This window comes from Daldinia loculata (genome assembly GCF_022478755.1).
Source record: "Daldinia loculata strain CBS 113971 unplaced genomic scaffold F4817scaffold_49, whole genome shotgun sequence".
Classification (NCBI taxonomy): domain Eukaryota; kingdom Fungi; phylum Ascomycota; class Sordariomycetes; order Xylariales; family Hypoxylaceae; genus Daldinia; species Daldinia loculata.
The window spans coordinates 207,471-219,055 of NW_026054903.1; the positions used below are offsets into that span (position 1 = coordinate 207,471).

General features: G+C 47.6%; 3 protein-coding genes across 3 annotated transcripts; 1 reads left to right on the top strand and 2 right to left on the bottom strand.

Annotated features, from left to right (window-relative positions):
• Positions 1 to 1,884: 1,884 nt before the first annotated feature.
• Positions 1,885 to 4,101, bottom strand: F4817DRAFT_210590 (uncharacterized protein). Its single transcript, XM_049298679.1, has 5 exons — positions 3,422 to 4,101; positions 3,233 to 3,328; positions 2,535 to 3,182; positions 2,355 to 2,481; positions 1,885 to 2,295 (listed from the first exon to the last, which is right to left on the bottom strand). The coding sequence occupies exons 1-5, from the start codon at positions 3,782 to 3,784 to the stop codon at positions 2,093 to 2,095; spliced, it is 1,437 nt and encodes a 478-aa protein (XP_049156299.1). The 5' UTR covers positions 3,785 to 4,101; the 3' UTR covers positions 1,885 to 2,092.
• Positions 4,102 to 5,599: 1,498 nt separating this feature from the next.
• Positions 5,600 to 7,445, top strand: F4817DRAFT_346552 (uncharacterized protein). Its single transcript, XM_049304417.1, has 3 exons — positions 5,600 to 5,893; positions 5,955 to 6,095; positions 6,153 to 7,445. Exons 1-3 carry the CDS (start codon positions 5,837 to 5,839, stop codon positions 7,200 to 7,202), a joined length of 1,248 nt encoding a protein of 415 aa, XP_049156300.1. The 5' UTR covers positions 5,600 to 5,836; the 3' UTR covers positions 7,203 to 7,445.
• Positions 7,446 to 9,561: 2,116 nt separating this feature from the next.
• Positions 9,562 to 11,282, bottom strand: F4817DRAFT_210639 (glycoside hydrolase family 5 protein). Its single transcript, XM_049298680.1, has 3 exons — positions 10,581 to 11,282; positions 9,725 to 10,498; positions 9,562 to 9,609 (listed from the first exon to the last, which is right to left on the bottom strand). The coding sequence occupies exons 1-2, from the start codon at positions 11,071 to 11,073 to the stop codon at positions 9,738 to 9,740; spliced, it is 1,254 nt and encodes a 417-aa protein (XP_049156301.1). The 5' UTR covers positions 11,074 to 11,282; the 3' UTR covers positions 9,562 to 9,609; positions 9,725 to 9,737.
• Positions 11,283 to 11,585: the final 303 nt, after the last annotated feature.

Sequence of the window (11,585 nt, forward strand, 5' to 3'; positions counted from 1 at the left end):
GACTGGCATCAGGATTGGGATTATGATTGCAACATCCAAACCGGCAATCTACTATCCACACGATATCTTCAACCACTTACCTACTCAATAATATCAATGAGTAACGCCTCCAAATAACAGCGACGAAAACGAAAAGGGCCCCTTGAGAAAACCCCCGTGTGATAGCACCGGGAATCCTCGCCACAAAGGCGTTATTAACCGGCGCGCCTCGACAAAACGACGTAACGAAACCATCTGGAACTAGCAAACAAAGCACAGGCCGTCCTCGAGAAGCTTTTTCTTGGGAAGCCGAAAGTTACATGTGTAGGTACCTAAGAAAAGACAAGAAACCATCTCGTTTTAAGACTTGTCTTTGTATCGGGCATATACCGCCTTTTTCTAATATATTCGAGCATATGTTCGAGGAACAAAAAAAAAAGAGGAGCGCTATCAAATGCCAAACACACATAGAATAACTGTAAGGTCCCTATGTACTGCTCGAGAACGCTCAAAACAAACACATGGGAGTGGAGACAGCAATAACATGACTTATAACCTACATATACCTTATCTCCTATAGGTAACCAAGCACATAATCAAAGCAGGAGTCGACTGTTGGCCTTTTATTTATTTATTTTATTTATCTTTTTACGTTCCTACTTTGAACTTCTTCTCTTTCCCCCCAAGCCGTTCCCGGTTTCATCTAGAAGCTCCCCCGGATCTCATGATGGTGAATATACCTAAACCAGCACAATCAACAAGGAGTAGCACCGGTCCATGGATATGATATGATGCGAAAGTCAGGCCGGAGGTAGCTTTCTTAGATTAGCTCGTTCGACAGCTTTCCCCCCGTGTTGCATTGCACATAATTCGTCGATCTAACTCTGATACTACCTTTTATGTTTGCCGGTCCGGCCAGTCGTGGCACTCCAAAACGTTCTAGCTTTTGGAGCAACCCGTCCACCGAACTGCCGTTATAATAGCTTGGTTAAGCTTGGTTGACATGCTTGATATTGCCTTGTAATGAAATGAGGCATATTATTTTATAAAGATCTTCCCGAGATAATATTAAACTAGACGTGCGAAAAGCTCTTATTTATAGTAATAATAGCTGAGGTTGGGCATGATTACAAAGATCTAAGCCTAAATGACACCAGACCAGCAAGGATTCTCGTTGTTCAATTGTCACATCTTACCCCTTAAACCGAACATCGTTAAGCAGGTGTCGCATCACGTATACATTAACCCATTCGAAGACACTCTGTGCATCGTAGAGTTTGGAAATATTACAACGTCTCTAATTCTTATATTCCTAATCTGACCTACCTCCTGGCTCCTGAGTCCACTAAATTGTAGAATGTTCTTCCAAATCCGAATGAGGTTTGCCTGCGCTTTTGTACCACATCAGAATAGGAATATGTGAAAACACTGGCCTAGGTAGTCCAACTTAACTTATCATCGTATCATCTTTGTTCATGAGCTCTACAAACTGGTGGCTATTCTTTCCCAACCAGTCCGCTCGATTGGGACTACATACATCCGCCCCTATGAAGAGGTATCGTAATAACAAACCTCTACGTCATCTTTTCCCCCCTAATAATCAAAAGAGAAATTTTGTTCCTCGTGGGCCATCAAGAAGCCTGCTCCCACAGCCTGAAGGGGGACTTAAGAGAATAATAATAATAATAGCGCCGTAACTTCGTCAGGCTCAACGCGGGAAAATCGTTGCGCCTGTATCAATAAATGCTCGGAGGTATCAAAGAAGCGTTTAAGGAAATGCCAGAAACTTTTTTCTTTTCAGAACGGAACCAAACAACAAGCAAAGCCCTAGATTTTCAAGAATCCAAGCCAGAATCACAACCACGAAAATATCAAAAGAGAGAAAATGTTAAGAGTAGAAAGTAACAAGCAAAAACTGGAATGCGTCATCTAAAGAGAAATCCCCAATTGGCGTGGCTTGCGTTCCATCGAAATACCTAAAGGGTCTATGCTCGAACGCGCATCCATCTACTGAGCAACCAGACTAAAATAGGGGGAATGTAAGTAGCGTGCACATCCGAAGGGAACTTGTTAACCAGACGCTCCTCCAAGAAATCAACCCCCCCTAGGACCGCTAACCCTGGTACCCAGGATATCCACTGTTGAAACTCTGAGCAGGTGGCGGCTGCGTCCACGGCTGGTTAGGCGGCTGCTGACCGCGGCCGTAACCCCCAGCACTCGGCGGACCGCCATAGCCCATGGGCTGCGCTCCATAACCAGCAGGCGACTGAGCTGGCGGTCCACCGTAGGGTTGCTGCTGACCACCATACTGACCCGCTAATATAGATGTGAGCACGGCAGTCCAAACAGGGATAAGCAAGGTAGACATTACATACCTCCATATTGCGGGAAGAAGGTCGACGGCGTGCCTGGGTACGCAGACGCCTGGGCACTTTGAGGGCTAAATGCTTGTTGCGAAGGATCGAAACTTCCCTGGGCATTGGGAGTCTTGTCTTTACCCCACTATCATATAATTAATATCATTTTCCATGAATTACAGGAGAAATTCAACTTACGCTGCACTTCAGAGGTCGTCCATTGACATTGTATCCGTTTAATTGGCAGATGGCCATGGCAGCATTCTCGTGGGTATCCATCTTGATGAATGCAAAGCCTCGATCAGCTTGGAATCGGGACTCGGTGACATAGCCAAAATTCTGGAAGAGGGGGACGACGTCATTCTGAGTGGTGTAGGGGGTCAGGTTACCGACATAGCAGGTAGTCTGCCAAGCCGGCGTCTGGTTGACAATCATGTCGTAGCTCTGAATTCCATGGGTAGGGAAATGGTGGTGACCATAGGGGGTAGTAGGCGTCATGCCCATAGCTTGCATCGCCTGCTGTTGAGCCATTGAAGGCTGCCCCTTCTGGTTGGCCCAGTTGCATCGAATTGCACGAGAACCCAACCACTCGCCGTCCATCGAACTCAAGGCTTTCTCGGCATCCGCACGGTCTCGGAAAGCGACAAAGCCGTAACCGCGAGAACGCCCAGTCTTCATGTCCCACATAACACGAGCTTCCGAGATGGTTCCAAAAGCCGAAAAGGCTTGCAGCAGGACTTCGTCGTTGACTTCGTTGGACAAATCGCCGACAAAGATGTGGAAGTGGCTCGATGTGTCCTCCTTGTTAGTAGTATTGGACTGATAGGCCCAGTTGACTCTAATCTCCTAAATCGCGTGTTAATCCTATCCTTTAGTAGTGGCAGGGGAAATCTTACAGCTTGGTGGACACGTCGACCATTCAACGTCTGCATAGCACGCTCAGCCGCGCCAGGGTCATCGTACTCGACGAAACCATAGTTATATCCCTTTTGCTATAGTAAAGAGTTAGCGCATGTCTGAAAGTGAATAATCACATAATGGGTCTATGGTTATAATACCGATACAGCCCCTGGAATATCACGTACGTTCTTGTCTGGGATTATCTTGACATTCTGAACATGCCCGGTGGTTTCGAAGATCTGGCGCAAGACATCCTCTGTGACGCGAGGGTCAAGACCGCCTACATACAAGGCGCGCTTATTAGGCTCAGGTGCTGCACGTCGCGGGAATGGGCCTCCACTGCTAGGAGACATGACGCCTCCCTTGTCAACGGCAGACATGGGAGAGGTGATGGCTGTAGGGATGGGGTTTGTGTTCGGCGGGATGTGAAGAGGCGGCGGCGGCATGTGGGTGGGATTGGCCTGGCCATTCTGGTTGTCAAATCCAGGCGCGCCAGCATTAGGCTGCGGCGGCGGAGGTAGCTGGGAAGTGGCAGAAGTATCAGCCATTGCGAACTAACAATTAACTGAGATGTTGTTTAGTGATGTAGTAAGATTGTCTTGCAAAATTAATTCGTTGCTGAAATGCGACAGAAATGAGCAGGCGAAAAAGCTGATTTGCGAAAAAAAGGAGGGGTGCGGTTTTCTGGATTAAAAAAGGCTCCCAATTCTTATCAACTTGGGAAATTGTCGTAGCTTCGTTCAGTTGAGGTCGTGAACAAAAAAAGGTGAGGAAAAGGTGGGGTATTGAAGATCCGATCTTATTGTCCCAGGGTTTTTTTTCTTGAATACAATGGCGCGCTCGTGGTTGGCGAATCTATCGGAATTGTGCAAATGGTATGCGGAAATGCGCAATGGCGAGTAGGAGACGGAAGAAGGCAAGCTTTTTCTTATCGAAGAGAGAAATCTCGAAAGGAACTTGTTTTCGAGTGAGACGCCGATACAATGCGATTCTAGACGAAGACGTGTAGAGGAAGAAGGTCTTCGCAACTCAAGGATGAGAAAGGCCGCCTAGACTGAAGAGAGACCAAGAGTGACGTTCACTTCGCTGTCGGCGGGACGTGATAGCAGCGGAGCAGAAACGTATGCAGATGCAACGCCTCAAGCGACCGACGACAGTAAGGAAAATGACGAAAGTGAACCTTTACCGATTGGAAAAAATACGACGACGGCGACGAGACGAGAACAAAGATGAGAAGGAAGAGAAAAAGGAAACTGCCTTAAAAGGAGGAGTCCCCCGATTTTCAACACACGGCACCGACGATACGTGAGGAATTTCTGCACACGATACGGGAGATGGAGGAAGGAAAGGGAAGCAAACGGGGTCTAGCAGATGCGTCTTGGGATTGGGTTTTTTTCAGACGAGTTTGATGGATAAGTGGAGAAGCCTTGTTCAGAAATGTGGGGATGCCAGGCCGTTTCGTTTCGTTTGCAGATGACTACTACTCCAAAGGTACCTTCGAACACACAGGTCTACAGAGCAAGCTGGTAGGTATCTAATTGGTACCGCACCTAGGTAAGTATCAGTCGCTACTTCTCACCCGGATACTGAATGGTGGTGGGGTAGGGCTGCTAAGCCACATAAAGCATCTAAGAAATTGAAGTACATTTCCTATGTACATATCTGAACGGCTTAGGTAATAATGCACAAACGTGGGGTGATTGACCTATCCGACCTGCCAACCTTTAGAATTGCATGTGCGCTTACTTTAGGTACCCCACATGGTTAAGTACCTATATTGATGTAGCTAAAATATATCAATATTTGAAGTATGCAACCTGTCCATATCATTCTGCTTATATTTTCACCCTGAATGCTTCATCACTATCCTTAGATAAGATGGGTATCCATTAGACTTGGGCATGATTGGGCTGATTATCTTACTGTATGGCTTGTTTTACTAGGTGGCTGCTCATTCAACTTCTTAATAGAAGTAGAAATTACAGGGCCATATCAATGCATCCAGAAACGACATTGCTAAAGGGTAACCATACTTTCTTGCTGCAATAATATAGAGAGATGGCAGGCTGTTTCTACAGATCAGAGCTTGGTTACGTACCTGGGTACCTTAAATCATGATTCCTAAACAAACAAGTACCTCTGGTTCTGATTAAATCTACAGTATAATCGTTGCCAATATCATTCCTATAGGTATGTATGGGTAACTCATATCAATTATAGCAGATCCGATAGATACATGTACTTGAAGTATCTCTTTAGTATGACACCAGCCACAGGCCAAGGCAGCCCTACGCAATTGAATGAACCAATACTAGTGGGGCACAGTGTCCGGAGTTGGCAACCTTATTCTACGTATGTGGGCACGAGTAACCAAGCTGCCAAGTTACAAATCTCGGTTTAGTTCTATACCTTACATATGTAAAGTATTCATTTAAAACTCGGGTCTACGATCTTAATAATAGCACTTGCTATCAAATTATCAACCCGGTAACGCTTCACCATATTTTCTACTTAGTCAGCACTCAACTACCTTATTTATCACCACCATCTATCTTCCATCTATCGTGAATACGAATACGTCACAACGAACACCGGCCATAATGGCGGCTCCGAAGCATGATCCTCTTGAGATCCTAGACAAGATGTTTAACGAAGTTGTAAGTTGTTCGATACTAAGCGTATCCTGACCGAACGACCTAATTAACAGTATCATCGCAGCTTGTGCAAACTGGGAAGCATCTCAAAGCAAATTCCAAGGATGGTCCAAGGAACGTTAGCGCGAGCAACGCGATACGCGCAAAGACGTCAGATTCAATGACGACGTATCATTATGCTTTGGACGACCTTGAAAGCGAAATTGTATGTACTTGCCTATCGTGTAGCTCCTAGCCGTGTTCGGACTAACTTCATCAACAGATTAGGGCCAAGGCCGTTATTCTGCGGGATCTGGAGAAGCTACATGCAGCCCGAGCCCCCGTTCCTGTTCCCGCTCCAGCTCCCGTTCCCGCTCCCGCTCCGCAGCCTGTGGCACCACCGGCACCAATGATGGAATTGCCGTCCTCAGCGGCACACACTATGAGCGCCCCAGCCTTTGCTCCCAAGCAAGAGCACAAGCCGACAGCCCCATTCCCCGATATGGGTATGGGCATGGGCATGTCTACTGACGTAGTTGACCTGACCTCTAACGACAAGAAGCCATCGCCACGGGTCTCAACCAGTGCTATCAGGCCGCCAGTCAGAGCCATTCCGCCGGTAAAGAACGAAGTGAAGCCATCTCCAAAGCAGCTACATAAACCCTCACCCAAGCTAGCTCAACCCATCAAGGTAACCCCAGTGCCTCCGCCGCAGATCCCCCGGCTGCAACCTCCTCAACCATCTGCCATAGGACCAGCGGCTACAACCCAACCGCAACCAGCAGCGCCGAGTGCCCAACCCAGTAGACAGGTCCAAACTACACCAGCAGCACAAGCCGCCCAGGACGCGACTCTGAACGCGACGTTGGTTCCTGCTAACGCCGTAGGTGGCGATACTAATGCAGCAGGGGGTAGCAATGCGCTAGGCTTCACAGACATGCAATTCTCCCTTGCGCCATCGAACGCTGAAGCATCGGGCGCACCTCCGGCTCCGATGCCTGAATTTGATCTAACGACGTTCGCTCCGCAGGTAGGGGGTAACGACATGCCACTAAATTCCTCTAAGCTTGGCAACACTACTGTAGGGACCGCTGCAGGAACCAGTCAGAACAATATAACGGTACCCCCACAGCAACCAAAGGGAGAAGATAAAACTGATACAAACCTCGATGACTTGTTCAACCTGGACAATACCAACGGCGGAACGGACAACATGTTTGACTTGGGAGGCGGAGGTGTCAATGATAGTACATTTGACGATATGATGTACTTCGACAACAATAACGACGCGGATCTAGCACAGTTTGACGAAGAATACTTCAACTTCCAGTAGCAGGTCAGATGAATGGTTTATATCACCGTTCTTGGTGAAAAGAACGAAGAACCTACGGTAGCAGATCTTGAAAAGAGGTATATCATCGTCACATTCCAGGGGGGTGGGGCGGCATTTTAGGCAACCCCTTTCTTAGCTCCGGCCTTGGTAGGGATTATAGTTGGTAGAATATACTGGACGATGGAGTAATTCGTCATAGAAGATCCTAAGTAGCGTACAATATATTATTATTTTAATCCTACATTAGTCTACCGACTTACAAAAGTAACTAGGGGTTTGATTAACTCAGTCTATGTAGGGTCAGTATTTGAGGTGCATGGAAAATACGTTGATGATTTCTCGAACTAACGGGCGTTTCCTGCTACAGTGATCTCATTCGCGTGCAGATATCTATATACAACTTCAATGTTTAATAACTCAACCAATTCAGGTCGAAAGGAATAAAGTGAATACATATCGAAAACTCAACTTAGAGTCCTTGACCTTTGCTGAAATAGAAGGGTCAAGGGGCCACCGTCAAGGTATTATACACATATAGTAATAGTAGCTCCCAACAACTAGCCGTCTCCGAATTTATTTTCTTCAGATTGACATAACTAAATCACGAGGTAGTGTCAGGACTTCAAACAAAATATCTAGAGCAAAGGATATTCTCAGTATATATAGGTAGTCACTGTTTTTCCATGTTTTCTACGTCTACCTCTAGCAGATCGGCTATACATAGAAAATAGAGCATGGTATCTGTGTATATGACTCTACGACAGTAGATAAAATCGACCTAATAAAAAATCATCATTTAAAGTCGACAAATAGGACATGACTAGGGAATACGAGGTGCATATATGATGCTTGCATTTATTTGCTTGAGGGCTTATTGAGCAAGAGGAAATAAAATAGAAGAAAAGAATATCTACAATGATCTATCTATCTGAAAGCTCTACAAAAATAAAAAAAGATAAAATCGACAAAAAAGCTCGGAACCCAGATCCTATCCCACGCATTTGACCAGAACAAGTTGACCTTCTTGCCGCCCTGCAGTGGAATCGAACCCAAGCACCCTACGAAAAACTCCTCGAGGAGTTATTTCCATCCCTACTTCCGCAACAACTCGGCCAATGGCCATTTTGACCTCGCAGTCGCGGATCAGGGGTGATGGAAGGACCTCTTAGTGCACCTTATGAACCTATGTTGCGGAGGGGCCAGGCAGCTAGGTAGCAGCTGCCTGGCAACGGTGAGGATGTATCTAGGTAATACGTATTTCTTGCCACCTGCTGCGCGCCGACGACATCTGTGATACGGTTGGTAAGTACCTAATCTAGTACTTGGCCATAACAAAATTACCTTAGGTTACCTACTTTGTGAGAGCAGCTCGTAATTTCTATATTTTCGAATAATCATAATGCATGACTAGAACGCAACCTATCGCAAACATTTCTTTAATACCCCTATTGTCTTGCCGACCATAAACGTAGTCTGAACTTGTAAAATAATGAAGAAGGGCCTCGGGTACGTGTTTCTTTGGCTCCTCCTACGTGAACATATTTTTAACATACGTCCCTTTTTTGCCTCTCTCTCTCTCTCTCTATATATATATATATGTACCTAAGTCATGGTGTTGGCTTCACGACTATTCTATAGATAGGTATAGATATTACATGTCGACTATTGCAGATAATGCCTCTGCAATGGAAAAGTAAAAATACCCAAGTAACCCATTGACAGAATCTCCTAAAGTACATCTAAAAAAATTTCTAAAGAAAAAAAGGGATTAAAAAAAAAACGGCGGAGTGAACCAAAGGACTCGAACCCAGCACCGCGAAAAACCCTCCCGGAGAAACTGGGTAGCGACCCCAGCGACCCTGCGAGAAGTTTGTTACGCTCGGAACCGCATGACCAGATCTGCTACCAGCCTGAGCCGGCCACGCGGCTCCGAGTGCTGAATTGTGCTGCTATTTCGTTAGATATGTATCACGTACCTACCTACCTACCTAAGGTATGTACCTAAGTAGCGCCACCAAGGTAATAAATAGGTACCTACCTTAGTTCTAGCATGCTTTACTAAAAGTCACTTTGTATTTCCATCTACACATCATCCACATGTATGTAGTTCCGTACCGAGATCACCGCGCATGCAGTCCGCATCATATGACTCCAGGCAGCAGAATAACAGACAGCTTATATAAGAAAGGGGCAGTGTTATACGCGTATTATTATATTATATACGCGGAATTCCTACATACAATAAACCTTTTTCATTCCTCTCCTTACGAATATCAAGATGCAAATTGTAAGCAATAACTTATGCTTTATTGTACGATGTAAATAAAGGGTATCAGAACCAAGCCCAATACACGCCAACCCGAGCAACCACTTAACCACTATCAAGTACATCCTCCTCCTCCTCGCCCTCACTTCTCATCAGATTATATATACCAAAAAAGAACCCTCAAAAATACAAGCTCAAAAATATATACCCAGAAACCCCCCAACCCCAGCCCCCTCCCCTATCTCCTCTCCAACACCTCACGACTCCCCTCACGGCCCCTGAGTAACCTGGAACATCGGCTTCAACAAATCCGGCAACTTCGCATTCCTCAAATTCTTCCAATCCGCATCAAGCAACCCCCAGCTCTCCTCCGCACCCACAGCCCCCTGCCGCACATAATACGACCCCTGGACCGCCCACAGCGCCCACTCGCCGTCATTACCAGTGACGTAGTCGCGCAGACACTGGAAATAGCTATTATCCTCATCCGAGAGCCCATCGTTCGGACCGCCCGTCATCCCGAACCCGAACTCGGAGAGGATGAGCGGCGCGGTATAGTCTTCTCCCTGCACAAGCACGAACCCGTCGAACAGCCCGTACGTTTCTTTCAGCAAATCGCAGTTCCCCTTCGCCAGCGCGAACGTGACTGTGAACGAGTACGCGTGCCATTCCCACACGTGTTTGCCCTGCCACCCGCTGAAGTCGAGCGATTTGTTGACGCGCAGGTGTGTTAGATCGGTGGCGCTCTGCGTTCCGCCGATGATGACTAGGAGATCTGGGTTTGCGCCGTGTACGCGCTCCGCGCCCTGCGTCATGTAGTTGTACCAGTCGGCGCGGCCGTTGGTGCCCTGGAGGAGCCACTCGCGCACCTCGTTGCGGAGAGACATGCCGATTACGCCGGGCTGGGAAACGGACCAGGTGGCGATGGCTTGGAGCCCGTTGAGCCAGTCCTGCGTCTTGAAGAAGCGGCTGTTCCAATCGTTGTACCCGAAGCCTTCGTCCCACCAGCCGTTGCCGTCGTCGATGTTGCCTGGTACTTGTTAGATTCCGATCTTCCCTCTCTACTTCTTTTTAAGGGGCAATAAGAATGTAGTAGGAAAGGGGTTACTCACAGCACCAACTCGCCTTGCTGACGTGGTTATCTAGAATAGTCATAACGCCCCTCTTCCAGAGCGCTGCGATGACAGCCTCGAAGACAGCACGTGTAGTAGCGCCGTTCACAAAGGGGTTCTTCTCGGCGACCTGGGAGTACATACTGTTCATATCGGTAGCGCTGACGTTTGCTGCGCTGGCGGCGTTGACGAAGGAGTCTGAGACGAGGACGTCCGGGTTGAGGGCGTGGTCGATCGAGTACGTCAGGCGCACGCAGTTGAAGCCTTGCTGGTGGATGAAGTCGGCGATGTAGTCGATCGATTGCTTGTTTAAGCCTTCGGGCAGGTTGGCTTCCTGATGGCCGGCCCAGTTAACACAGCGCAACTTAACGCGCTGGCCGTCTGCGTCCAGGATCCATCGCGACGATGTTGATAGAGGCAGCTTCTGAGCGGAAGTAAGGGCAGCCGGGAGAACGGTGGCTCCTAGGACCGTGAGTAGCGAGAGCAGCTTCATCTTGACAGTGCCTGCTCAGCCGGGGTTAAATACTGGGATTCGAGCGTATGTGTGCCGTGATACGGAATTATCTCTGTACAGCTAACTACTATATTATTAGGCGTCGAAGCGCTCTCAACACCAGTCTCTCAAGTAGGCGAGTCTGGCGACACAGCTGGCTACCAACAAAAACCAGACGAAAAAAGCGACCTGGAATGCGGATTTCCCGCTGTATATAACGACCAGCAGGTCCAGCCGAAAGAGGACAAGAACCAGAACGTGGTCTCCTAGATCCAAGACAGTATCACATAAAATGGTAGACCGACAACCACGATGACGCGCCCTCATGCTGAGTAGGTAGCTTTCCGCATCGCTACCTGACCCTTACCCTGCCTTACCTGCATTGGGAACCCACCGACCTTCCCGATCCAACAGATTAATGACCAACGCACCCCCGAGCCAGGGACGGATATTCTCGCCACGAGATCGGTCGAGGCCGAGACCCAGGGGTCGCACATTAAGAGAAAGGGAGA

Excerpts from the sequence above, each read along its gene's own strand:
- F4817DRAFT_210639 (XM_049298680.1), bottom strand. The coding sequence starts at position 11,073 with ATGAAGCTGCTCTCGCTACTCACGGTCCTAGGAGCCACCGTTCTCCCG. Across the intron at positions 10,499-10,580 it reads CAGCAAGGCGAGTTGGTGCT|GCAACATCGACGACGGCAAC; the intron begins GTGAGTAACCCC and ends AACAAGTACCAG.
- F4817DRAFT_346552 (XM_049304417.1), top strand. The coding sequence starts at position 5,837 with ATGGCGGCTCCGAAGCATGATCCTCTTGAGATCCTAGACAAGATGTTT. Across the intron at positions 5,894-5,954 it reads ACAAGATGTTTAACGAAGTT|CTTGTGCAAACTGGGAAGCA; the intron begins GTAAGTTGTTCG and ends GTATCATCGCAG. Across the intron at positions 6,096-6,152 it reads ACGACCTTGAAAGCGAAATT|ATTAGGGCCAAGGCCGTTAT; the intron begins GTATGTACTTGC and ends CTTCATCAACAG.
- F4817DRAFT_210590 (XM_049298679.1), bottom strand. The coding sequence starts at position 3,784 with ATGGCTGATACTTCTGCCACTTCCCAGCTACCTCCGCCGCCGCAGCCT. Across the intron at positions 3,183-3,232 it reads GTCGACGTGTCCACCAAGCT|GAGATTAGAGTCAACTGGGC; the intron begins GTAAGATTTCCC and ends CACGCGATTTAG. Across the intron at positions 2,296-2,354 it reads CTTCTTCCCGCAATATGGAG|CGGGTCAGTATGGTGGTCAG; the intron begins GTATGTAATGTC and ends CATCTATATTAG.